The 25,163-nt window shown below is 55.6% G+C and overlaps 2 protein-coding genes across 5 annotated transcripts in view; one reads left to right on the plus strand and one right to left on the minus strand.

Moving 5' to 3' along the window:
• Positions 1 to 17,973, minus strand: part of KCTD20 (potassium channel tetramerization domain containing 20) — a 29,554-nt gene extending 11,581 nt beyond the window's left edge. Inside the window, exon 1 of one of the 2 annotated variants that reach the window (XM_064173953.1) lies at positions 17,898 to 17,973. Coding sequence is in view for 1 of the 2 variants with exons in the window: in XM_064173952.1 (XP_064030022.1) it covers positions 5,049 to 5,059 (11 nt within the window). In the remaining variant the exon portion in view is untranslated. Of the gene's footprint in view, positions 1 to 5,048; positions 5,130 to 17,897 lie in introns of those variants that run through there. The other variant, XM_064173952.1, reaches the window with a different exon arrangement.
• A 481-nt stretch (positions 17,974 to 18,454) lies between these two features.
• On the plus strand, positions 18,455 to 24,938 carry ETV7 (ETS variant transcription factor 7). 3 transcript variants are annotated; one of them, XM_064173804.1, is made up of 8 exons: positions 18,455 to 18,529; positions 20,171 to 20,288; positions 20,535 to 20,699; positions 20,950 to 21,057; positions 21,900 to 22,091; positions 22,456 to 22,598; positions 23,434 to 23,534; positions 24,170 to 24,938. In XM_064173804.1, exons 1-8 carry the CDS (start codon positions 18,524 to 18,526, stop codon positions 24,279 to 24,281), a joined length of 945 nt encoding a protein of 314 aa, XP_064029874.1. In that variant the 5' UTR covers positions 18,455 to 18,523; the 3' UTR covers positions 24,282 to 24,938. The 3 variants fall into 3 exon arrangements, with proteins under 3 accessions (XP_064029874.1, XP_064029875.1, XP_064029876.1); XM_064173805.1 differs by having other exon boundaries at positions 23,439 to 23,534; XM_064173806.1 differs by having other exon boundaries at positions 22,502 to 22,598; positions 23,439 to 23,534.
• Positions 24,939 to 25,163: the final 225 nt, after the last annotated feature.

The raw sequence follows: 25,163 nt of genomic DNA on the forward strand, positions 1-25,163 counted from the left end.
ATCCCCAAAGCAGCCACTGAAGGTGACAAAGCCATTGCAAGAACACAGCCCAGCAGTGAAACCAGGACACAAAGACTTCTGAGGGCCATGCTCATGCCTGTGCAGCTCACAAACATCCTGGGCTCCTTTCATGCCCAGGCTCAAGGTGAACTGCCCTGTGCTGAGAATGGGCACCTGTAAATGCTAATTAGCAGGACTCATGGGCAAAGCTCTTCACAAAGTGCTAGCTGAGCCCAACAGGGCTGGGAAGCACTTCAGGGAAGCTCTTTATGAGAACAGGGACACAGAAGAAGAGACCTCTTCAGCAGCAGCCACCCTGCCAGGCTGAGTGCCCAAGGCTTACACTGCCTCCCAGCACCGTCACTGCTGCAGCTCCCTGGCTGTGCCCCACCAATGAGCCTGTGGTCAGAGGACAAACAGCAGCAGCTTCCCAGCTTCTTCTGAGCTGTCTCTCCATGCATGTTTCTATCCTCTGGTAAGCATAAACTTGCTGCCATCATGGAACAGAGCCTGAGCAACCCTGACCTTGCTGCCCAGCAACTTGTCTGTATGTTCAGCTGCTGCAGGACCAACCTCTGCAGCTGAGGATGGGCACAGACTCCATTCAGTGGTACCCAGCAGTGCCTCTCTGCTCTGACCTCACCTGGAGCACTGTGTCCAGCTATGGACCCTCAGCACAAAAGAGACATGGACCTGCTGGAGTGGGTCCAGAGGAGGCCATGAAGATGATCTGCTACAGGGATGAGCTGAGGGAGTTGGGGATGCTCAGCCTGGGGAAGGCTCCAGGGAAACCTTAGAGCTGCTTTTTGATATCTGAAGGGGATCTACAGGAGGGTTGGGCAGGGATTGTGCCCATAGGCTTGCAGTGACAGGGTGAGGGGAAATGGTTTGAAACTGGGGCAGGGCAGAGTGAGGCTGGACAGCAGGACAAAGTTCTGCTCCATGAGAATGGGGAAATATCCAAACAGGCTGCCCAGGGATGAGGTTGTGACCCTGTCCCTGGAGACATTCAAGATCAGACTGGATGTGGCCCTTGGCAGCCTGCTCTAGTTGGAGGTGTCCCTGCTGACTGCAGGGCCAAGATGACCTTTGAGGGTCCCTTCCAAGCCACTGTAACCTGTGACCAGACCTGCTGGTTTCTTTTCCTTGTATTCCTTGTTCCTTACCCTCAGGAGCTTTGTCTCAAAGATCTCTTGCAAAACATTTTAGGAATTGAGGCCTTCAGAGCCTCTCAGGAACTTCAAAGGAAACCCATTGGGAGCTGAGCTGTCAAACCCCTTGCAGAGCAAAGCCCTTTACTACAGCATCTGACAGCTCAGGCACTGCTTGGCTGTCAGCTGGCATCACAAGGGGGAAGTTGTAAGGGAGTCAAAACAGCAGAAGTGAGGAATCTCCTTGGGAGCAGGCAGGAGCAGCCAGCACAGAGTGACTCAGATGGTCACCAGCACTCTAAAGCCAACCACAGCCTAACCACCAGGGCCTAAATACTACACCAAACAACTCCTTTTTAAGGTGACAACACTTCTTGAAACCTCCAAGCCCATTGCCAACTACAATTATTCTCAGCAGGGTGTGTGCCTGACCTAATTCTCCAGTCCCTGGCTCTGGAACCTGCTGTATTTTAGCTCTCCCTCCAAGGCTCTCAGGAAAGGTTTCTCCAACGATATCCTTGGAACATGCCAAAAGCTTTTCTGAGCATAAAAGCAGGAGAACAAAAGAGCCCATGGCAGGGGGGTGGTGGAACTGGCTGATCTTTAAGGTCCCTTCCAACCCAAACCATTCCATTAATCTATGAAACAGCACAGAAGGGCACTGGAAAACAAACCACAACCTGCCAGGCTGTGCCTGTTCCAGTCTTAACAGAGCCTCCCTCCAGTCTCAACAGTCCCCTGGTCTTATGCTCTGCTTTGTTCCCACTAAGAGGAAACCCAACCCCATTAGCAAGTGGAAACAGAACAGGTAGAAATCCTGCCTATTAAAACACATCTTCAGTGGAAGCTCTGTAACTGCTCTGCAGCTTCAAACACAAGGAGCTGCTCTTCCCTCCACAGGCTGCTTGGAGCAGACACAAGCCCAGGGATGATCTGCAGTGGCACTGGCAGCACTGCACAGCTCACAGCAGCAGAAAGGCACTTCCAAAGCCAGGACACATCCTGATTCCCAATGCCCCCCCAGCCTTTGGCCAACTTCTGCAGCCTTGAAACCTTTCAGGATTCAGAAGGTTTCCATCCACTGGCAGCTGGGGGTTCTTTGTTCCTCTCGAAAGCACTTTTCCAGTGGTCAAGGTGAGCTCCCTGCTGACTGTTTCCCTGCCAAGCAGACCTGCCTAGCTCTAGCAGATCAGTTGTTATCCTCTTCCAGAAGGCAAGGGGCTACGTGGGAGGTCCCAGCTAAGCAGGGAAGCTGCTGTCACCAAGCTGCCTGCACCTTCTGGCACAAGATCTCAGCCCTAGGAGCTGTTCTGTGTGACTGAGTCAACCCAGGGACGCTGAAGACAGTGTGGGACTTGGGGGGGTCTGAGGTTGGTTGCTCATTGGTGCCTTTAGATTTGCCTGAAGCACAGCAGAGCAACACCAAAGTGCATTCACCCAGATGGCATCAGATAGAAAATCCACCTGCAGCCTTTAACACCCCTGCTAACGATCTTCATTTGCTGCTGCAGACACAGAAGCAGGCAACAAAGAGCTGATTTCTAGGTCGAACTGGCAGAGACACCTCACAAAAGGCTGTGAAATAACTCTGTCCATGCACAGAGGAATCATTCTCCATCTGGCTTCAAAACACAGACAGAAAAGAACTTCCAGCAGGAGTGCAGCAGTGCAGGGCAGCCTGCAAACTCTGCCAGGAGACTGGCAGGAGCTGCTGAAACGCTGGATTGTGCCCTCCCACTCTGTGCACAGTGCCTCACTGTCAGCACAGCCTGAGAGCTCCTCCTCGACCTGAGCCTGAACAAAAATCTCCTGTTTCTACAAGTGCCATTCAAACCTGCAGCCTGCTCCTGATGGTTCAACACTGCTCACCCATCCTTGGCTTCAGGACTCGTGGTTACCAGCCAGGTCCTCTCAGAAGTGCCAGTACCTGCTCTCCATGGGGACAGCTCAGGCTGCTGCTGGCTCTGCCCCACACCAGCACCAGCATTGCTTTTGCCAACCTTGAATCCCCAAGACAAAACATAGATTGGGCTGGAAGGGGCCTCAGAGATCATCTGCTCCAATCTCCCCATACCATGGGCAGGGACACTCCTCAACTAGACTTGGGTATTCAAGACCTCATCAGCCTGGCCTTAAGCATCCCCAGGGAGGAGGCAGCCACAGCCTCCCTGGGCAGCCTCTGCCAGACTCTCACCACCCTCATTTCAGAGCTTCTGCCTCAGCTCCAAACCATTCCCCCTTGGCCTGTCTCCAGACATCCTCAGGGCAAATCCCTCTGCAGCCTTCCTGCAGGATCCCTTCAGGCACTGGCAGGCTGCTCTAAGGTCCCTCTGGAGTCTTCTCCTCTCCAGGCTGCAGCCCCCAGCTCCCTCAGTCTGTGCTCACAGCAGAGCTGCTCCAAACCTTGCATCATCTTCGTGGCCTCCTCTGTACTCACCCCAACAGTTCTGTCTCCTTCTTATGCTGGGGCCAGCAGAGCTGGAGGCAGTTTTGGGGGTGATGTCACAGCAGAGCAGAGAAGAGGCAAAGAACAGCACCTGCAGAAACTCACTGAGCTTTCTTAACCTGAGGTAAACTACTGCAGGCCTCTCCAACAGGACAGCCAGAGCATGGCAACCTCCTCAGCTGGAAGATACTCAAGGTGAGGCTCAGCCTGATCTAGCTGAGGATACTCTGTTTACTGCAGAGTGGGCTGGACTAGATGACCTTTGGAGGTCCCTTCCAACAAGACCATTCTGTGACTCCAAGCACATCCAGCACTGCCCTGCGTGGGGGTCTTGGAAGGGACCAAAGTGTGCAAATAAGGCAACAGCTTAAGGCTTTGCTTGGGTTGTTTCCACTCTGTGAGCACAACCAGCAGCCTGTACAGGCTGCCTGCAGTGTCCACTACTGGGTTTGGGAGTCACCTGAAAAAAAATCTATTCCCTTACATTTGATTCTCCTAAAGAGCTTCTGAACACCACAGCACCAGCAAGAGTGTTGGTGCTGCCTGAGCCAGCTCAGATTAGCTGACTGAATTCGGTGCAGTTAAGGCTGCCCAGGCCAATGAATCCATCTCTCCTTTCCAGGCAGAAGGATGGAGTCTGGACAGCTGAGCAGGGTGAGGAGGAAAAACCCTGGTGAAAGATGAGCTGTTGTGAATGTGACCAGGACCTTCTCTAGATACTGAGCTGAAAGTTTATGCCAGGTGACACCTACCATAAAGGTCCCAGCCTGGGCTAGGTTGGAAGGGACTTTTAAGCTCATGTGCAGTGAGCAGGGACATCTTCAACTGGATCAGGTTGCCCAGAGCCTCATCCAGCCTGACCTGGAATGGTGCCAGGGATGGGGCTTTTCCCACCTCTCTGGGCAACCTACAAGCTGTGAGTTCCACTTTGTCTCACTGTTAGATGAAGCTACAAACACCACAAAAATCTCCAAGGGGAACAACAGCAGCAGACAAAGGCTTTCCCCTGTACTCTCTGCTCCAGCACTGGGAGATGTCCCTGCCCATGGCAGGGATGTTGGAACTGGATGACCTTTAAGGTCCCTTCCAAGCCAAACTACTCTGTGAATCTCTAAACTTGCTGCAGAACTACTCACAAGGCTTCCAGAGCAACAAATCACACGAAATGTTTCAGGAGAGCAGAAAAGCAAACCCCACCTCGTCCCTGCAGCCCTTCAGATGCTCTTTGCCTTCTCTCTCTGCCTTCCCAGGCAGGCAACCCCCTCTTGGTTTCAAACTCCCCCAATTCCAGGCGCTACATCCACACTACCAGCAGCCAACCCTCTCCATTCTGAGCTGCCCAGAACGCAGGAGGACAACAGCAGGTCTGAGGAAGCTCTAACCCCAATCCATGAGAAATCAGCAGCTACAGCACCTCTGACCAGCACCCCCCCCCCCGGCTCCTCACTTACTGGCGGCTCATACGCTCCCAGCGCTCCCAGCACCAGCCTCCCGAGATCCTTCTTTCCCAGAGGGAAGCACCAAGTCCCAGCAAAGCTTCCCAGTTTAAACTGTTTGTGCACTGCTTGGTCACTCCCCCCCCCCCGAGCCCAGAGCTCTGATTCATGTAAATATTTCAGTGTAAAAGTCCCCAGCCCCTCCGAGCTGATTCATGGAGCGTCAGGCTGCTGCGAGCTGTTCTCCACGGAGCAGCTTCGGGTCAAGCCTCCTCTTTTTGGCAAAAGCTCCCCCCCAGATTGCTCTCCCTCCTCCTCCTCCTCCTCCCCGCTTCCAGGTGCAGCCTGGTTTTGCAGGAATTGGCTGATAGAAAAGGCAGTTTTCGTACAGCCTTGATGCTAGCTGGCACCCAGCCCTAACACAGAAAGCAATTCTTGCCAGGGAGGGTGGGGAGGCACTGGCACAGGTTGCCCAAGCAGGCTCTGGGTGCCCCCTCCCTGGAGGTGCCCAAGGTCAGGTTTCAGCCTTCCAGTACCTGAATAGGGCCTAGAAGAAGGCTGGAGAGGGACTGTTTGCAAAGGCCTGCAGTGGCAGGATGAGGGCAATGAGCAGAGCAGACTGAGACTGGATGCGAGGAACAAGTCCTGCACCAGGAGGGTGCTGGAACACTGCCACAGGCTGCCTGGGGAGGTGGCTGAGGCCTCACCTCAGGAGATACTCATAGGGAGGCTGGGCAGGGCTCTGGGCAAACCAATCTAGTTGAGGATATCCCTGCTGACTGCAGAGGGGCTGGAGTGGATGACCTTTGGAGGTCACTTCCAACCCAGACCACTCTATGATTCTATGGATGAGGCCTGGAGCAACCTGGGTTAGTGGCAGGTGTCCGTGCCCATGGCAGGAGGTTGGCACTGGATGGCTTTTAAGGTCCTTTCCAGCCCAACCTGTTCTGTGAAGGAGTCCATGGCTGAGTTAGCAGCCTGAGTGTCTGACTGTGCACAGACCACATCCACACAGAAGTCCCTGGACTTGGACCCAAACCAATCTGCAGCAAGTGAGGACAAAGTGAGCTGGTTTGCTCTCCCAGTGCCCAGGTGGGGGGCAAGATGAAGGCACCAGGCTCTGTCTGGTGGTGTTCAGTGATAGGTCTGGTTGACTGGAAAGGGCTGGGTGGCAGGCTGGACTGGATGATCTTGGAGGTCTCTTCCAGCCTGGTTGATTCTATGATGGGAGCAATGGGGACAAGCTGGAACCCAGGAGGTGTCTCCTCAACATGAGGAGAAACTTCTTTGGTGTGAGGCTGCTGGAGGCCTGGAGCAGGCTGCCCAGAGAGGCTATGGAGTCTCCTCCTCTGGAGGCTTTCCAAATCCACCTGGATGTGTTGCTGTGTGCCCTGGCAGGAGGTTTGGACTGAATGACCTCCAGAGATCCCTTCCAGCCCCTCCCATTCTGATTCTAATGTTTTCCCCAAAGAAGTGCTGGGCAGAAGGTTGGGTTTGATGACCTTCTTGTTTCCCAGCCTTAATGATGCTCTGATTCTAAGCTAGACCTGGGCTGCTGAGAGCCTGCTGCAAGCCAGGCCAGTGGGACAGAGCCGTGTGAGGGCAGCAGAAGCAGAGCACAGCTCGCCAGAGGATGTGAGTTTTGACGCAAGCAGAACCCAAAGGAGGATAAAACTATTCTCCCTCTGACTCAGAGCAGTGATAACCATGTGTGTGTGTGCTGATAAGTGTGAAAGTCTGACCAGTGAGCACACAGCACCTGACCAGATGAATGCCCTAAGAGATACCTCACTTGAAAACAACCAACCCAGCACCGACAAACAAGCTGCCACTAAATCACTAACTCGTGTTTGTACTCCACAGGCACACAACTTGTTGTTGCTTTTGGTCTGGGGACAAGTTTCTCATTCTTTAATGCCCTATCACCTGCTCTGTCTGGGTGCAGCAAAGCTCCTGCAGCTTGCCAAAGGAAAGTAAAGGAAGAGCAGCAGCCTCTGCTGGTGTTGTTCCACGTGAGGGCAGGTGGGATCCCATCACTTGCACATAGAGTGCAAGATGTTCAGCAGCAAGGCAGCTTGCTGCACCCTCAAATGCTTGTTGCATTCACCCCAAAGTCCAGCAGAGGGGAGACATCAGAGTGCCACACTGGAATCATCAACTCATGGAATCAGAGGCTGGAAGAGACCCCTGAGATCAGAGCTCACAATCTCACCACTACTAAGCCACCACCTCCAAACCATGTTCCTCAGCCTTTTAAACCCCTCCAGGGCTGGGGACTCCACCACCTCCCTGGGCAGCCTGTGCCAGTGCCTGAGAACCCTTACTGGGAAAAATTGTTCTAACACCCAACCTGAACCTCCCCTGGGACAATTTCAGGCTGTTTCCTCTCGTCCTGCCCCTTGCTTGCATGTGAGGAGAGACCAACCCCCAACCTGGCTCCAGCCTCCTGTGGGGTAGTTGCAGAGCACTGCAGCTCACACTTGAGGGGCTGAACACCACAGCCCCTGCTGCCTTCTCCACCACAGTGGCCTTAGAGGAGCCAGGAGCTGCAGATAACATCTGAAGCCCAGGAGCTGTGCCACCACCACCACCTGCCATTTTGGCCTGAAATGCAGGGTCCCAACATCAGCACCCAGCCTGCAGCACCACAAAGCATGACTAAAGCTCCCTCTCTGCTGCAGCTGGGCAGTGGGGAGCCCCTTTGGAGGAGGCTAAGGGCACTAACCAGTGCCTTCTGAAACCCCCAAGGGGCTGATCAGCAGAGAGAACATCCAGGCTGGACCTCAATTCCTCACTGCCAGAGCTCTTAGTTTCCCACAAGAAGTCAGTTCTGTTTCAGTCCTAACAAAAAGCACCTCCTTGCCTTGACTCTTATTTTAGAGAGGCTGTGAGCAGCTCCAAACTCCACCTTCCTTCCTTCCCTGGAAGGGATCCCAGTAAGTAACTGCTCACTTATTCCCAGCTCATCTGCCACAACCCCAACTGCCATTCACCTTTAACCAATTACACAGCAGGGCTGGAAACACCAACAATGGATGGAGGAGGCTTGAATGTGGAATGCAGCTCCAGAGCCTTTCACCAGAGAGATTTCAGAAGAAGAGAGCATCAACAAACACCTCCAAAAATGGGGAAGCTGCTGACTGGTTAATGAAATGCAATTACATCTGCAAGGAAATATGCCAGGCCTGAAAGAGCTACAGTCAGGAGGAGCTCAGTGCTCACTGCTGTGCCTGAATGAGCTCTGAGCAGAGTGGAAGGGGTTGGAAGGGATCTCCAGACATCATCCAGTCCAACTCCCCTGCTAAAGCAGGATCACCCAGGGCAGGTCACACAGGAACACAGCCAAGTGGGTTTTAAAAGCCTCCAGAGAAGGAGACTCCACAACCTCTCTGGGCAGCCTGCTCCAGGCCTCCAGCAGCCTCACACCAAACAGTTTCTCCTCATGTTGAGGTGGCAGCTCCAGTGATCCAGCTTGTAGCTGTCCCTGGGCACCAGCAGACAGAGCCTGGCACCTCAGCTTGTCCCCCACCCTTCAGATATTTACAGACATTGATCAGATCCCCTCTCAGCCTTCTCTTCTCCAGCCTAAACATCCCTCCTGGGGTCCAGCTGGTGCTCATTGCCCCTCGCCCTGTCCCTGGGCACCACTGACAAGAGTCTGCCCCAGCCTCTCGTCCTCCAGCCTCTTCCTCTTGCTGTGCACTGCTCACATCCCCTCAGGCTGCTCTTCCTCGGGCTCTCAGCCTCACCTCTCTGCCTTTGCTCCTCGCACAGATAGGCTGCTAAGTGATGTACAGAAAACCAGAGCAGCTCTCCAAACCAGGCCAGGTCACTCACACCACAGCAGCTCTCCAAACCAGGCCAGGTCACTCACACCACAGCAGCTCTCCAAACCAGGCCAGGTCACTCACACCACAGCAGCTCTCCAAACCAGGCCAGGTCACTCACACCAAGCTGCAAACCACAACCAAAAGCCAAGCAAAGCCCAGGCCTGTTTTGCAGAGCACAGCCCCAGCCTGCAAGGAGCACTCCAGTAACCCAAACTCAAACCAACCAGAAGAGTTCAACTCAGCACAACCACAGCTCTTGAGGAAAACACATCTTGATCTATTTTAGGGAGGCAAGAGCAGAGGCTACAATTTCAGCTAGGTGAAGCCAACCACTTGGTGCCACAAGGTGACAGAGGGCTGGCAACATGACCCTTTCTCTTCAAGACCTGAAAAACATCTTGCTCAAGGCTTCCAGAGAACTGTGGCTGAGGATGGTGCCTTGGCAGGACATCTTCTGCTTTGTTTACAGCCCTGGATGGATATTTGGGCACATCAAGAGCAGTTCTAATGCTTTCTAAGAATATTCCAGCACATTCTTTACTACATCTGACCTCTGATTCTGTCACCAAAATGTTTGCCTGGTGTGGTGTTGCAGCAAAATTAGCCAGGGAGTGTTGCTGTGTTTTGGGGAGGGTTAAAAAAGGGGAAAAAAAGACCACTTAAAAAAAAAAGAAAAGAAAAAAGAAGTAAATACAGCATGGGGAAAGCAGAGACAAGAGCTGGAGCAGCACCTGCTGAGGTGTTTGAGCACTGACTAAACACAGAATGGTTTAGGTTGGAAGGGGCCTCGAGGATCAGCCAGTTTCAACTCCACTGCCACAGGCAGGGACAGTTCTCACTGGAACACTTGAGGACTCATCCAGCCTGGCACTGGGTACCTCCTCCAGGGATCTTTGATCACACTGGGTGCTTCTGTGCTCCACAACCTCCCTGGGCAGCCTGTGCCAGTGTCTCACCACCCTCAACCTCCTCAATAGTCCCTCCCCAGCCCTCCTCTAGCCCCCTGCAGATCCTGCAAGGCCACTCCAAGGTCTCCTCCAAGCCTTCTCCTCTCCAGCCTGCACAGCCCCAACTCTCTCAGCCTGTGCTCAGAGCAGAGCTGCTGCAGCCCTCTCAGCATCTTGGTGGCCTCCTCTGCACTGCCTCAAACACTTCCATGTCCTGCTTGTGCTGGGGGCTCCAGAGCTGCCCCCAGGACTGCAGGTGGGGTCTGAGGAGAGCAGAGCCAAGGGGCAGAATCCCCTCCCTTGCCCTGTGCCCACACTGCTCTTGCTGCAGCCAGCACAGGCTTGTGTCTGGGCTGCACTCACACTGCAGGCTCCTGTGGAGCTTTGCATCACCCCAGACCCCCAGGGCCTGTTCCTCAGGGCTGCTCTCAGCCATTCCCCACCCAGCCTGGAGCTGTGCTTGGGATTGTACCCACACAGGTGCAGGACCTTACACTTGGCCTTGTTGAATGCGATGAGGTTGGCCTGAGCACACCTCTGCAGCCTGTCCAGGTCCCTCTGGATGGATCCCTGCCCTCTGGCAAGTCACCTGTGTCACACAGCTTGGTGCCATCTGCAAACATAGAACTGTTTTGGTTGGGAAAGAGCTCCAAAATCATCAGCCTAAACCCACCCTGGCCACTAAACCCTGTCCCCAAGTGCCACAGCCACACATTTCTTGAGCACCTCCAGGGATGAGGACTCCACCTGGCAGCCTGTGCCAATCCTGGAGCACTCTTGCAGCAGGAGGGTGCAGCTCCAGCTGCTCAGGGAGCAGCAATGCCCTGGGAGCCTCCAGGCTGCCAACCTGGCTGGGCAGGGCTCGAAAGAGGTTTTGTTTGGAAGTGTTATTTTTAATTCAGCTGTGCCAGGCTCCTGCCTAAAGATAGCCCTGAGTGTCTGCAGCACCCTGGGTGAGAGGCTATTTTCTGCAGTAAGAAAGAGTTTCATCTCTCAGAAATGCAATAATTCCACTCCACAGGCAGTGAGCTGGCAGCTCCCCTGCCTCTCTGCAACACCTTCAGCATGGTCTTGGAACGACTGCAGAGCACAAAGAGACAGAGAGATGCCACAGGCAGGGCATCTTAAGCAACTCTCCCATTCTGCAGCCTTTTAAAGGAGAGACTGACTGCATGAGCCTGGCAAGAGAACATTTTGTAACAGGGAGGCCTGACAGACAGGGCACCACTTAAATATAGCACAGCCCTAACGCCCTGAGCTCTGCACAGCAAATACAAACACAGCCTGCCCCGTGCTCAGCCGGCACCAGGGGACAGAGCCGAACCGGCTTCACTTCGGCATCTGGCGCAGCAGCTGCAGACCAAACCCCCTCAGACCCAGCTGTGCATCACTGCTCCTCAAGTCTGACAGCAACCCTGCATGCAAAGCACTTCCTTGCTATCAAACGGAGTCACAAAGGCTGGAAAAGCCCCCTAACAACATCCAGCCACCAACCCAGCACCACCGTGGCCACTAAACCATGTCCCCAGGTGAGGTGCCACCTCCACCCCTCTCCAACCTTCTTTCAGGGAGCTGTAGAGAGCAATGAGGTCTCCCCTCCTCTCCAGCTTGGTGCTTACTGAAATGTAAAGAATCTGTAGCTCTTCTCTGCCCCTCAGAACCAGGAGCTGGTTCTTGTCTGCCCCTCAGAACCAGGAGCTGGCTCTTCTCTGCCCCTCAGAACCAGGAGCTGGCTCTTCTCTGCCCCTCAGAACCAGGAGCTGGCTCTTCTCTGCCCCTTAGAGCCCTGAGTTAGCCTCTTGGCCAAGGTTACAAGAAATAAGCCAAGCTGTGGAAATCTGCAAAGGCTCCTTCCCACCACAGGCAGCAGAGTCTCCTCTAAACCCCACAGCTGCACAAAGGCTTTTTATGATCACCAACTTCCACCCTCTCAGTCCATGTCGGGCACCAACACCTCCCAAAGGGCAGCTGTCTCCAGAAGCATCAGACAAGGAGGCCTGCAAGTGCCTGCCAGAACGTTTGTGTCAATGGATTAGGGAACTCATTCATAACTCCCAACTGCTGCTGCTAGCACTCCTGACAGATGGAAGCTGCTCTGTGGCTGGAGGGTATGCAGGGCCAGGCCTCTTAATCCACTCACCAGAGGAAGCAGAAATTGGCAGAAATTAGCCAGCTTCCACCCAGGCTAAGGCCTCCTCCTCCTGCTGCCCTCTTGCGTGTTCCAGTGACGATGACCCAACAGATGGTGTCAGCCCCACACGAACTGGAGACCTCTAAAACTCACCCAGCTGATTCCTAGTCCTGCTCAAACTCTGGTGGCACTCCACAGCTGCTGGCAAGTTTCTTCCTTCCTGCCTCGTCCCTGCCCAGGGCAGGTCACAAAGGAACACACTTCAGGTACTTGTAACTTTAACAAGATCTCCTCTCAGCCTTCTCTTCTCCAGGCTCAGCCCCAGGCCTCAGCCTTTGCTTCTCACAGAGGTGCTCCATGCCCCTCAGCATCCTCACAGCCTCCACTGGACTCTCTCCAGCAGTTCTCTGTCCCTCTTCAACTGGGGAGCCCAGAACTGGACTCACTACTCCAGCTGTGGCCTCGTATGGGCAGAGCACAGTGGGAGCAGAACCTCCCTTGCCCTGCTGGCCACACTCAAAGCCGCATGGCTCAGCCAGCAGCAATCACTCCTCAGCAGCAGCTGCAGCAGGCACAGGGTGCAGTGGTGCTGACTGCAGGCTGCCAAGCTCTGCTTCCTTCTCAAACTGATTCAGAGGATGAGCTGCTGGATGCCCACAGCCAGGTCAGGCACGTAGCAGTTTCATGAGACCTGCCTGCTCCACTCATTTCCCAGCTCTCATCACACAGGCTCTTGCCTCTGAACCTCTGACTAATGAGTCTGAATCCACATTATCTGTCCACAAACTGCCAAGGCAGACCTGACACACACACACAGAGCCGTGCCCTCATTTCTCTGCTCAGTTTCCTTGACCCCTTTTTTATGCTTAAGTATTCCAGCATTGAATCCCAGGCAGCTTTTTATTCTGACAGTAGATTGCTGAGCAGTTCTGCAGTCCCTGGGCAGTGGGACACATCCAGCCTGTGCCAGTTTACACTTCATGAAGCTGCTAGTGGATTTCAGTTGCAGACTGGGTGCAAACACTGAACGTTTCACACCCAGGAGCAAGCCGAAGGTGAACATCAATTGTAATAGCTGCTCCTCAGCCTCTCCTTCCACTGTGCAGACACATCCAGGCCTCCCATCTTAGCTCAGAGCTGCTCCAGCCTCTCTGAGGAACATCAGGGAGCACACCCAGGATGTCAGGCTCTGCAGCAGAAATCAGACTTCAGCCATTGCAGGGCATAAAGAGAGCAATCAGAAGGCTGGGGACAAACTTCTGAGCAGGGCTTGTTGTGACAGGACAAGGGGGGTTGGTTTGGAAGTAAAAGAGGCACATTCAGAGTGGTGAGAGGGAGAAATGTTTGACATTGAGGGTAGGGAGAGCCTGGCTCAGGCTGCCCAGAGAGGTAGCAGCTGCCCCGTGGCAGCTTCTCTACTGCTGTTTTTCACACTGGTAAGAAACAAGCACTGGAAGGCAACTCAGCTCCTCAGGATGCAGCTGGGATCAGTCTGAGCTATGGGAGAGAAAATGAAACGTGGAGAGAATTTTTCAGAATCAGAAGGCTATTCAGTAAGCACCAACTCACATGGCAGTGCAGAGCCAGGGCCCCAAAACTGTCCTAAGCTTGGCATAAAGTGGTCCACAAGCCCCAGCCAAGTGTCGCGTTGGAGTCAGGGGGATGTTGGTATCAGCAACCTGAGAGCAGAGCTTTCACTGGCAGCCTGGCCTCAAATCCCCTCCCCAGAGCAGACACTGCAATCACACTGCTCCTCCAGAGGATGTTAACTGCACCAAATCAGGCACTTCTGAACTCATCATTAGCTCTGGTTGTGCTATTTATAAATAAAGTGGAATTAAAAATGCTGGTGGCTCCTCAGCCCATTACAATTCCCCCCCCCCTACATGCTGCCTGTCTGGAGATGGGTTAAATGAGCCAGTAATGAACTGATCCTCTGGCTACATTTACTTTCTATTAAGCAATTCATTTAAAAATCAGGAGATCCTTTGGCAGCTGAAGTGGCCTTTATCAGCAGGCACCAATTCAGCATTTTTCCTGTAAAGAAAGGCCTTATTATCCACAGGCTCCTCAGGGAGCAGGACACAGCAGTCCCAGGGCCTGTGTTCCCAAGATGAAGTTCTAAGCAGGCTCCTTTTGCATTTATTAAGCAGGAGGAGGAAATGCTTCTGCCAGCCCCACAGCCTGCAATGGCTACCTCTGGTAGCTCTGCAAGTCTCCTCTCACCAGCTGTTTGGCTGCTGAGCCAGGCTGGCATCGTGCAGGGACTTTCATAACAGGACTGCACCTTTGTGATGCAATTATTAATCCAAGGACACCAGGGCCAAGGGTGGGACAAAGGTGTTGGTAACTGCTGCCTGGAAGTCTTACAGCAGATTCATTGCAAAGGGTGAATCATGGAATCACACCGAGCTATGGAGCTGTTTGGGTTGGAAATGACCCTTAAGCTCATCCAGTCCAACCATTCCCTACCTCTGCCATGGCTGGGGATAAACCATGGCCCTCAACATCATGTCTCTGTGGCTTCTGAACACCTCCAGGAACAGGGATTCAACCACCCCCTGGGCAGCCTGTGCCAGCAGCTGAGAACCCTTTCAGTAGAGAGGTTTCTTCTGGTGTGCAAACTAAACCTCCCCTGGTGCAGCTTGAGGCCATTACCTCTCATTCTATCACTTATTACTAGGGAGAAGACACCAACCCCACCTCTGTCCAACCTTTTCAGGTGAGGCATTAACCATTAATCTTCCCCCTCCACTTGAATGCTCTGCTCATGGATTTTCAGGTATTTAAAGAGGAGTTAATAGCATTACTTTTAAACCATATTGTAACTCTGCTTCCTTTGACCACTGCACTGCTCCACTGTGAGCTAAACATTTGGCTGCCTGGCCCAGCCACATGGAACGAGTTCAAGATGAGATTGAGTGACAAAGACACCCCCAAACTTTGTGCTGGAAGCATCACCTCAGAGCCAGAAGTGACTCCTACTTCTCATGGCCAGTAAAGACTGAATCACCACACTGGGAAATATCAGAACAGCCTGAGCAGAAAGCTCAAAGTGGATGGTTATGAAACCTCCTGGCTTCTGAGAAGGGAAGGCTCATGAAACCTTCTGGATCCTGAGAAGACTCAACATGCCAAGGTGTGAGGGCACTGCAGAATGAATGCAGATCAGATTTACACAATCACAGAATGGTAGGGCTTGGAAGAGACCTCTGGATTGAGTCCAACTCCCCTGCCAGAGCAGGATCACACAGGGCAGGTCACACAGGAACACAGCCAAGCAGGTTTTGAAAGTCTCCAGAGAAGGAGATTCCACAACCTCTCTGGGCAGCCTGCTCCAGGCCTTCAGCAGCCTCACACCAAACAAGTTTCTCCTCATGTTGAGGTGGCAGCTCCAGTGATTCAGCTTGTAGCTGTCCCTGGGCACCAGCAGACCGAGCCTGGCACCTTCAGCTTGTTCCCCACCCTTCAGATATTTAAGGACACTGCTCAGCTCCCCTCTCAGTCTTTTCTCCAGGGTGAACATCCCCAGGGCTCTCAGCCTTTCAGAATGACGACCAAATCAGGGAAAGGAAGAGAGGGATCTCAATTCTGATGGTTCAAAGCATAAGGACTGACCACAGAAGACACTATCACAGCAAATACAAACAGCTGTGTCAGGGTAAGCAACAGCTGCACAGGCTGCTCTGCAAAAGAGCATTTCATTAGTGACATAAGCACACAGAGGCTGTGAACAGCATCAGCCTACTTCATTGAGCAAAATGAGGCTGCTTCCCTACAGAAAACTGCTGCCCTGCAGTAAAAGCCTTTGCAAAGCCAGCCCTGGAGAGCAACAACTAACAGCTCTTAGGAGCAGTTTTCCCTGCAGAGCAACCCTCAGCGTTTGGAGTTCAATAAGTCACTGTTTCGATGCTTACATCACTGAAAACACTTCAGCAAAGTGAGGGCAGAAGTATTTACAACTCTTGAGCCCAGGTGACTGTCAGCAGTGCAGTCAGGTCCAGGCACTGGGGTAAACAAGGACACACCTCAGAAGGAACTGCTGAGCCTCTGTGTTGATTGCCCAGACACAGCTTCCTTCCGATTAACAGTGTGTGATGGCTGCTAATGCCAGCAGGAAGGATTGGGACTTTGTGGTGAGGATAAAGCAGGCACAAGGGCCACAGGTGAACTTTCTGCCTTAAAGCAGATGTCCCTCCTGGCTGCAGAGGGGGGGGACTACATGAGCTCTTTAGGTCCCTTTCAACCAAATCACTCAGGTTTGCAACAACCTAGTGACTGGCAGCCTGAGGAGAGGGACTTGGGGGTGCTGGTAGAAGAGAAGCTCAATCTGAGCTGTCAGTATCATCCTGCAGTCCAGAGAGCAACCAGAGTCTGGGGTGCAGGGCGAGGGAAGTGATCCTGCCCCTCTGCTCCACATGGCTGAGACCCCACCTGGAGTACTGCATCCAATTCTGGAGCTCCTGGGAGAAGGTTATGGAGGTGATGGAAGGTGTCCAGAGAAGGGTCACGAGGATGAGTAGAGGGCTGGAGCTGCTCTGCTGTGAGAAAAGGCTGAGGGAGCTGGGGCTGCTTAGTGGAGAGGAGGAGGCTCTCAGGTGACCTTCTTGTGGCCTTTCAGTATCTGAAGGGGGCTACAAGAAAGCTGGGGAGGGACTTTTGAGGCTGTCAGGGAGTGATAGGACTGGGGGGAATGGAACAAAGCTGGAAATGAGGAGATTCGGACTGGATGTTAGGAAGAAGTTGTTCAGCATGAGAGTGGTGAGAGCCTGGAAGGTGCTGCCCAGGGAGGTGGTGGAAGCCTCATCCCTGGAGGTGTTTAAGGCCAGGCTGGATGAGGCTGTGGACAGCCTGATCTAGGGTAGGGTGTCTCTGCCCATGGCAGGGGGTTGGAGCTGGCTAATCCTTGTGGTGCCTTCCAGCCCTGACTGATTCTATAACCCTGGCAACATAATTCAGAATATCCTCTCTGCAGAGCTGTGTTCTCAACCTCCCAGATTCATACCCAAGGATTTTAGCATTGCTTTTACCCCTTTCCTATAGAGCCTAATCTCATTGAGGAGGCAGGAGAGAGAGAGGGAGAGAGCAGGATCAAAGATAGCAAAAGTCATGACACACAAAGTTGCTCAAGAGCAGAAGCAGGCCAAGGTCTCACCCACAGCACCTGTTCAGGGGAAACCCCTTTAGAAACTCCCCTTCAAAGCACAGCAGGGGCAGAATGGAGGGAAGAAAAATAAAGTAGACTGAAGCCTAAAAACGCTCTTAAGAACAATAACAAACCACCCTGCGACCTCAGAGTAGACTCCCATGTGCAGGATGGCAGCAGGACCAACCAGGACCCCGAGATTCCTGCTCCGGGGGTGCAGCTTCATCAAAGGGCACTGGGCTCAGGCCAGACCCTGAAGCCTCTCACACAGCACCAGGCAAAGGGATAAGAGAGGAAAGGTGCAGGGATGCAGCAGTAACTCCAGGGCCAACAGCCCCAGAGCCCTAACAAAGCACAGGCCCCAGGGGCCTCCTCTCCGAGTCACCGTGAGGCGGCCGGAGGCAACCCCAGCTCCACGGAAGGCCCCAGGCGCATCCCCACAGCCGCCCACACACGACAACGGAGCCCGCTGTGACCCACAAACACTACCCTGACCCCACGGACACTCTCTTTAATACCCGCACGGACACGGGAGGCTCCCACCGAACACCGCCGGCCCCGCTCCTCCGGCCCCGCGGCGCACAACGAGGCCCCCGGGCGCCTAAGCCGCCCTCAATGGACAGAGAAGGCCAGGAAGGGCCCTAGAGCCCTGCCAAAGCTCGGAGAGGGCTGGGGAAGGCCCCTACCGCCCCCGCCAAGCTCCTCAGAGGAGTGAGCAGGTCCCACCGAGCGGCCCAGACTCGGCGAAAGCAGAGCAGGGAGCCCCCGGCCGCTCCCGGCCGCCCCCCGCCGCGCCCAGGCCTCACTCACCGCGTCCCGGCCGCAGCCGCTCCCTCCGCCGGGCGGGGGCGTGGTCCCGCGCGCAGCCACGCCCAGCGCCTGCCGCCTTTCGATTGGCTCCGCGCTCAGACGAGGCTGACCAATAGGGACAGAGGGGGCGGGACGCGGGGCGGGGCGCGCCGGGGGCGGGGCTCTCCGTTGCGCGCGTGGCGCGGGGGTCCCGCGGGCCCGGGCCCGGTGCCTGTGCCGCCTGCGCCCCCTGCGCCCCCTGCGCCCCCCGTCCCCATAGTCCCCTGGTAAAGCCCCACCCTGCTGCTGCTCGCTCCCACCCTGTCCCGGGACCCACCCTCCGTCACCGGCTCCGTCCCAGGGGCCGGCACCTCCCCCGGTGCTCTCCGGTGCCGCTAGCCGTACCCGCCGGGCGCGCAGGGATTCCCCGTGCCAGAGCCGGCCAGGGGCCGCGGTACCGGGAGAGGAAGGAGGGAGAGGGCTGGGGGAACACGCGGCCCCCGCCGCTGCCTGCTCGCCGCTCTCCTGCTTCCCGCGGCTCCGGTTGCGTTTCGATTTCGGTTCCCGGAAGGATCGCGCCGAGGCCGCAGAGGCCGCAGGAAGGGGACCTGGGGGCAGCGGGGAGCGGCCACCCACCGACCCTGGGCATGCAGGTAAGAGCCGCCGGCGCCCGGCCCCTCAGCCCTGTTTCCCCCTCCGTTACCGGCTGGAGGCTGCGGCCCGGGGCCGGGCTGTGACCGCTCAGCAGCTCCGAACGACCTCACGAAGCCAGGGGCAGCCGCGGGGCGGGGGGGGCTCCCTGCCTGGGGGCGACCGAAGCTGCTCTCACACACCTGGGGAGTCGGTTCTCACCCCCTGCTCTCGCTCGAACCCCTCCAAGGACCATAAACGCCTCCCTGAGGAGGATAAACGGAGACCTGGGGCTGGTTAGCCTGGGGAAGAGCAGCCGGGGGAGGTCTGATCGATGCTGATCAATACTTCCAGGGTGGGGGTCAGGAGGATGGGGCCAGGCTTCGTTCAGCGGTGCCCAGTGACGGGACCAGGGGTGATGGGCACAGACTGCAACTTGGGAAGTTCCATCCGGACATGAGGAACTTCTTCAACTGAAGGGTGCTGGAGCCCTGGAGCAGGCTGCCCTGAGAGGTGCTGGAGCCTCCATCTCTGGAGTCACTCCAAGCCCAACTGGATGTGTTCCTGTGTGGCCTTTAGGTGACCTCTGCCTTGGCAGGGAAGGTTGGAGTGGATGATCTCCAGAGGTTCCTTCCAGCCCCTATCTTGCTGGGTCTGTGATGTTTCCTCTTGGGGCAGGGAAATGCAGCTCAGAAAGGTTCATAGGAGCAGCTGAGCAGGGGAGAAAAAAAACAAACCCAAAACTCAAGAACATAAACAATTAAAAAAGAACAGAACGAGCCTCTTCTGCCCCCCCAAAATCTTAGGGAGCACAAAACCCATCAAGTATTTGGTCTAATTTTACTGCAAGTCTGGCAGTGAGAATCACAGCAATGGGGGGAGAGAAACAAAAGGGAGTTTTAGAGGGGTTCTGGGCAAACCCCAGTGCTGGGTTCTTGCACTTCTGTTTTTTTCCCTGTAGCTTCTTGCTTGGAATGAATCTGAAAGTTTGTTTTGTCCTCAAACCAGCTCAGAGCTCAGGCTGGAGTCTCTGGTTCCTCCCACAGAGTCATGAAGCTGCTGGCTTTGCTGGACCCAGCAATTGGTACCCCACGAGTTAACATCCCCCTTCTAAAAGAAAGCCCCTCCCTAAAGTGCTGCCCTCCTCCTGCTCTGATCCCCCTCGGGTCACAGGGCAGTGTTTTCCCTGGCACTTTGCTCTCAGGAACGTTTAAGATGTGTTCAGCCACCATCTGTGGGCGTCTTTGCCCTCATTGTTCAGCTCCTCTCTTGCTCCTGGAGACTCAAGGTGTGCCCATCCAGCGCCTGTGATTTCCCTCAGCCCTGCTTCTCCTCGGTTTGGGGACACCAGGGACGTTTAGGCTGTGTCCAGCCACCATCTGTGACCTCCCTCTGCCGATTTTCAGCTCCTCTGCTGGTCTTGGAGACACTGAGAACATAGAGTCATAGAATCAGGCAGGATTGGAAGGCACCACAAGGACCATCCAGTCCCAACCCCCTGCCATGCCCAGGGACACCCTACCCTGGAGCAGGCTGCCCACAGCCTCAGCCAGCCTGGACTTAACCACCTCCAGGGACGGGGCCTGCACCACCTCCCCGAGCAGCCCATCCCAGGCTCTCAGCACTCTCCTGCTCCCCACCCATGTGTGATCTCTTTTCCCCAGGGCAAAGTGGCCATGGGCTCCTCCAGCCCCCTCCTCACAGCTTCCCTCCCAGCCCCGTCCCAGGCCAGGCTCACACCCATCTGCCACGGGGAGACCTTCAGGCTGCCAGGCAGGCTGAGTAAGTAGATGCAGAGCAAGCCCAGGCTGCTGGGTGGGTTCGGCTGTAGTGTCCCCCCCAGGGACCATTCCCTGCTGCCCATGGGGTGGAGGTGGAGCAGCAGTCTGGGTTGGTTTTCTCTCCTCCGGCTGTGAGCTGGGAGTGCTCAGCAGAGGGGGCAGGTGTGCTGCTGGAGCCCAGCATCGCAGCCTGCCCCTCCGGCCGGCTCCAAGGCTGGGGTGTCTGAGAGGCTGCTCCTGGTTGCAGGAATCCAGCCCTCGCTGTGGAGCAGGGAGGATGTGCTGCACTGGCTGCGCTGGGCAGAGCAGGAGTATGCCCTGCGGCAGGCCGACCAGAGCCGCTTCCAGATGAACGGCAGAGCCCTCTGCATGCTCACCAAGGAGGACTTCAGATACCGAGCTCCCGGCTCAGGTCAGACCGAGGGCCAGGCTGCTTCCCACCACCACCCAGCCTGTGGTCTGCCGAGAGGGGCTGGATGCGTCCCGGGTTTTACCTCTGGCCAGTTGGGTGCTGGAAGCGAGGGAAATCCTCTTCCCTCCTCTAGTCCACTTGGGCTGCAGGTGGTGTGGGCTGGGGAGCAGCCTCTGTGCTGTGTGGCACAGAAATCTGAGCAGCATCAACTGCAGCACGGAGTCGCCTGAGCAGGTTTCCCCCCCTGCAGGTGATGTGCTGTATGAGTTGCTCCAGTACATCAAGACTGAAAGGAGAGCCCTGGTGCGGAGCCCTTTGCAGAGCTCACCCTTCAGGGAAGCCAGGACCTCAGGTGAAGGTAGGAGGGAGAATGGCAGCTGCCCACCCAGCTGAGCTTGCACACATCTGGAGTTGGAAGCTCAGCCAGCTGGACCCATCCCACACTACCTGAGCAAGGCAGGGAGGACAACCCTGGAGGTGGCAGCCAGGTGCAGCAGCACTCAGGCCATCAGGGAGGCTTCCCCTGCTTCACCAGGGAAGCTTGCAGGTGAAGCAGTCTGGTCGGACCAGACAGCACCAGCTGGGCCTGTGGTGGCCAGGTGAAGCTGTGGCCAGATTAGGAAGTCTGTCTGCAGATAGAGCTCTGGATCAAGGAGGATCAGTGACAGCCTGGCACAGCTCTGGAGGCAGCTCCTCCTGCAGCGTAGCTAGGAGAGAACAGGTGCCAGGGCTGGGCTAAAATAGAGCTTCTGGACCAATGGGTGAAGTGAGGAGAGGTCTCATGGGAGGCTTAGTAGTGGCTTTGGGGGGCTAAGGTAGGAGTTCTGGTGGGGACAGGTTGGTATCAGTGGCTGGCCTGACACTGAGGTGGGTCTGGGAGTGTTTTCCTGAGGTCTTCTGCTGGCTCAGGTGTAGGGTGGTGAGCACCTTCAGTTCCCACCGCAGCTCAGAAGGCAGCACTCGTGCTCTGCTCTGCTTGCTTGCTCCAGCTTTTCTGTAGCTGACCCTCACCCTGCTTGGCAGCAGATCTGACTTCCTTGGACCTTCTGCCCCTGCCTTAGGAAAGCTCCAGACTTTCCTCCCCCCTGTCTCCTTTGACTGGCCTGGTACCAAGCTGAAAAGCAACCTGGGCTGGTCCTCTCTAGCTCTTTCAAGGCCTTCCATGATGCACCACAGGGTTTGGTTGGGTGTCTCTTGCAGGGCCAGGCCATAGTGCTGAGGCTGCCCCAGCTGCTGCTGTCTCCTGCCTGGGCTGGGCAGAACAGCTCCTGTCCCGTGGCCATGCAAAGCCTCTCAGCCTTCCCCATCACAGCCTGGAGAGCAGCTGCAGGACAGATGCCATCTGCTCCTTCCCTGCAGCCCTGCCAGCCCCAGTGGATGGGAAGATTGCAGGTAAATAGGAATTTCCACCCTGGCTCCTAGTGGGGGTGAGGCTGTGCTTTGTCCTGGCTGTCCCTCTGCCTCCCTGTGAGGTTGTGCTTCCCTGCCTCAGTTTCCCCACCTGAAAACCCATTGCAGTTCTGAGATCTAAGCACTAAAAGTGCTGTGCACAAGCTCTGGGCTCTTTGCTTGTGGGGAATCCCAGAACTGTTTGGCTTGGACCCTCCAAGATCACCAAGTCCAACCAGCAGCCTCAGACCGCCACTAAACCACGTCCACAGGGTTTGCTGCCAGCGTGGCCAACCCTTGCTGCTGACAAACCTCACTGGTGGCCCAGTGGGAGCCCTGTGACTGTCTCTGCTCCACCACCACTCAGACTGCAGGTTGCTGTGGGATTATGTCTACCAGCTCCTCTCTGACAGCCGCTACGAGCCCTACATCAGGTGGGAGGACAGGCAGGCCAAGGTCTTCCGCGTCGTCAGCCCCAACGGACTTGCCCAGCTCTGGGGCAACCACAAGGTAAACGCAGCTGGGCACAGGTTTGGCATCCCTGGGCTGCTGTGTGTGGCCTGCACGAGCTGTTCCCCACAGCTGGCAGTGCAGGGACTGGGGAGGGTGAGGCAGAGGTGGGCACAGGGCTAGGAGCCACTCTCTGATCAAAGTGGTCTGCACGAAGGTGTCATCAGCAAACCTGCAACCAGTCCCCCTCGGTCTCAGTTTGCCTCCCCTGAAAGGATCACAGGATCCAAGCTGGAGGAAGGCAGAATGAGATTAGACATCAGGAAGAAGTTCTTCCCCAGGAGGGTGCTGAGATCCTGGAACAGGTTTCCCAGGGAGAGTCAGAATCAGAGGCACAGAATCCCCCAGGCTGGCACAGCCCCTCAGGAGCACCAAGCCCAGCCCAGAGCCCTGCTCTGCAAGATTCACCTCAAACCACAGCCCCAAGCACCACATCCAAACCACCCTGGAACACAGCCAGGCTGGGGGGCTCCAGCACCTCCCTGGGCAGCTCATTCCAGTCCCTGACCACTCTCTCTGTGAAAAACCTTTTCCTAATGTCCAATCTGAGTCTCCTCAGCCTCAGCTTGAGGCCATTCCACTTTGTTCTGTCTGCAGCTCCCTGTGAGCCCAGCTGCAGCCTCTGCACAATGTCCCTCCAGGTAGCTGCAGCCAGCAGTGAGCTGGTAGCCTGCTGGTGATCAAAGAGGGAAGGCAAACCAAGTCTAGGCTGGAGGCTCACATGGCAGCCTGCAACAGCCAAGAACCACCTCACAGGTGATCCTGCTGCAGGCAGACCCACCCCAGGAGCTGGGGCTTGCTTTTGCTGCCCCCTCCAATGCTCCTCTCCCTCCAGAACAGGGCGAACATGACCTACGAGAAGATGTCTCGAGCACTCAGGCACTACTACAAGCTCAACATCATCAGAAAGGAGCCAGGGCAGAAGTTCTTGTTCAGGTGAGATGGAGCAGAGCAGTGAGCTGTGTGGGACAGCATGGATGGGCCACAGGAAGGTGGTGGGCTCCAGATATTGGCAGCTGCTTCATCTGGAAAGATCCTTTCCAAATGCAGCACCCTGCTGGGTTTGTGTCCAGGCTCTGTCCTGTGTGAGTTGGGAGCTGAGCTTCAGGTCTCATCAGAGGCACTTTGCAGCCTGCCCCTGGGCTGACATCCATCTGCTGGTCCTGCTAGAGTCTAACTGGTGCTGGAGGCACCTGAGCTCCTGAGCCCACCCAAGCTGGACACATCCCTCTTGTTCCCCACTGGCATCAGGTCTGAAGCTCACCTTCAGACAGAGGAAGGGGTGGAAATCAGTCAGGAGCCTCCTGTTTGCAGTGCTGGCTGCTTTCCTGGGACTAGTTTGGACTTAAAGGTCCAGCACTAGGCTGGTGAGTGCTGAGCTCTGTCTCCCTGGGCTTGGTACCTGCTGGGTGCAAAGCAGGAGCTGGGATCCTCAGCCACAGCCAGGGCTGGTCGATCCCCTCTGGTGAGCTGCAGAGCTCAGCTGGTGAGGGCAGAGCCTCCAGCACTTAGAGCCTGGTTTGGGGCTGGGTTTGGACCTGTTCTTAAAGCCTCTAAAACATGGATTGCAGGTTTCTGAAGACTCCTGGGGAGATCATCCAAGAGAAATCCAGCAAGCTGGAGCAGCTGGAGAATGAGGACCATGATGACTTGAGAGAAGACTCCCTGGAGGTGCCTCTGTAGGCAGTCTCTGAAGATGGCACTGGCAGTGCCTCACAGCCAGGCTTGTGCTCTGCTGGTGGCTCTGGCATCTCCTGGGCAGGTGGCCACAGAGCTGCTGCTGGATTTCAGATCCTGCCCTGAGCCAAAGCTGTGACATCTGTGGGGCTTCAGCAGCAAAACACACCCAGAAACTGCCCCCCAGCCCTGACGGTGCAGGAGGAGGTGTGGGCTGGTGGTCTGCTTGCTTCTCTCCTGTCCCAGGGATGGAATGGGATGGTTTTGCCCTGACAGTTTTGATGCTTGACCTTAAGGTTCAAAGCTGCAGTTCTGCAGTGAGCTGTGCTGAGCAGAGAGCAACAGAGCTCCACAGTAAGCACCTCCTGGAGAGCTGCTGCAGTGAGCTGTGCCTCTCAGCCTGACCCAGCTGCATCTGAGCCACTCCCCTGACATGGGAATGGGCTTTTAGTGCAGATCTGCTGTGATGTCCCTGCCTCCTGTGGGGTTGCTGCTGTGGTTGAAGGTGGGAATGTGCTGGAATATCTGCCTGGAGCTCCAGGTTGCATGGATGCCTTCAGCTGGGCCTCATCTTAACTCCCTTCTGTCCGTGTGGTGCTTCTTGGTATCAGCTGACTAAGTGTGAAGAGAAACAAGGCCAGGTTTGGAGGTTTGGAGGTTGGACTTAATGATCTCAGAGGTCTTCTCTAACCATAATGATCCTGTGAATATGATCACAGAATCATGAAGTCAGCCAGGTGGGAAGAGAGCTCCAAGCTCCTCCAGCCCAACCTCTCCCCCAGCCCTGCCCAGTCACCCAGACCATGGCACTCAGGGCCCCAGCCAGGCTTGGCTTCAGCACCCCCAGCCATGGGCACTGCACCACCTCCCTGGGCAGCCCATTCCAAT

This window comes from Pogoniulus pusillus, chromosome 39, assembly GCF_015220805.1.
Source record: "Pogoniulus pusillus isolate bPogPus1 chromosome 39, bPogPus1.pri, whole genome shotgun sequence".
Taxonomy (NCBI): domain Eukaryota; kingdom Metazoa; phylum Chordata; class Aves; order Piciformes; family Lybiidae; genus Pogoniulus; species Pogoniulus pusillus.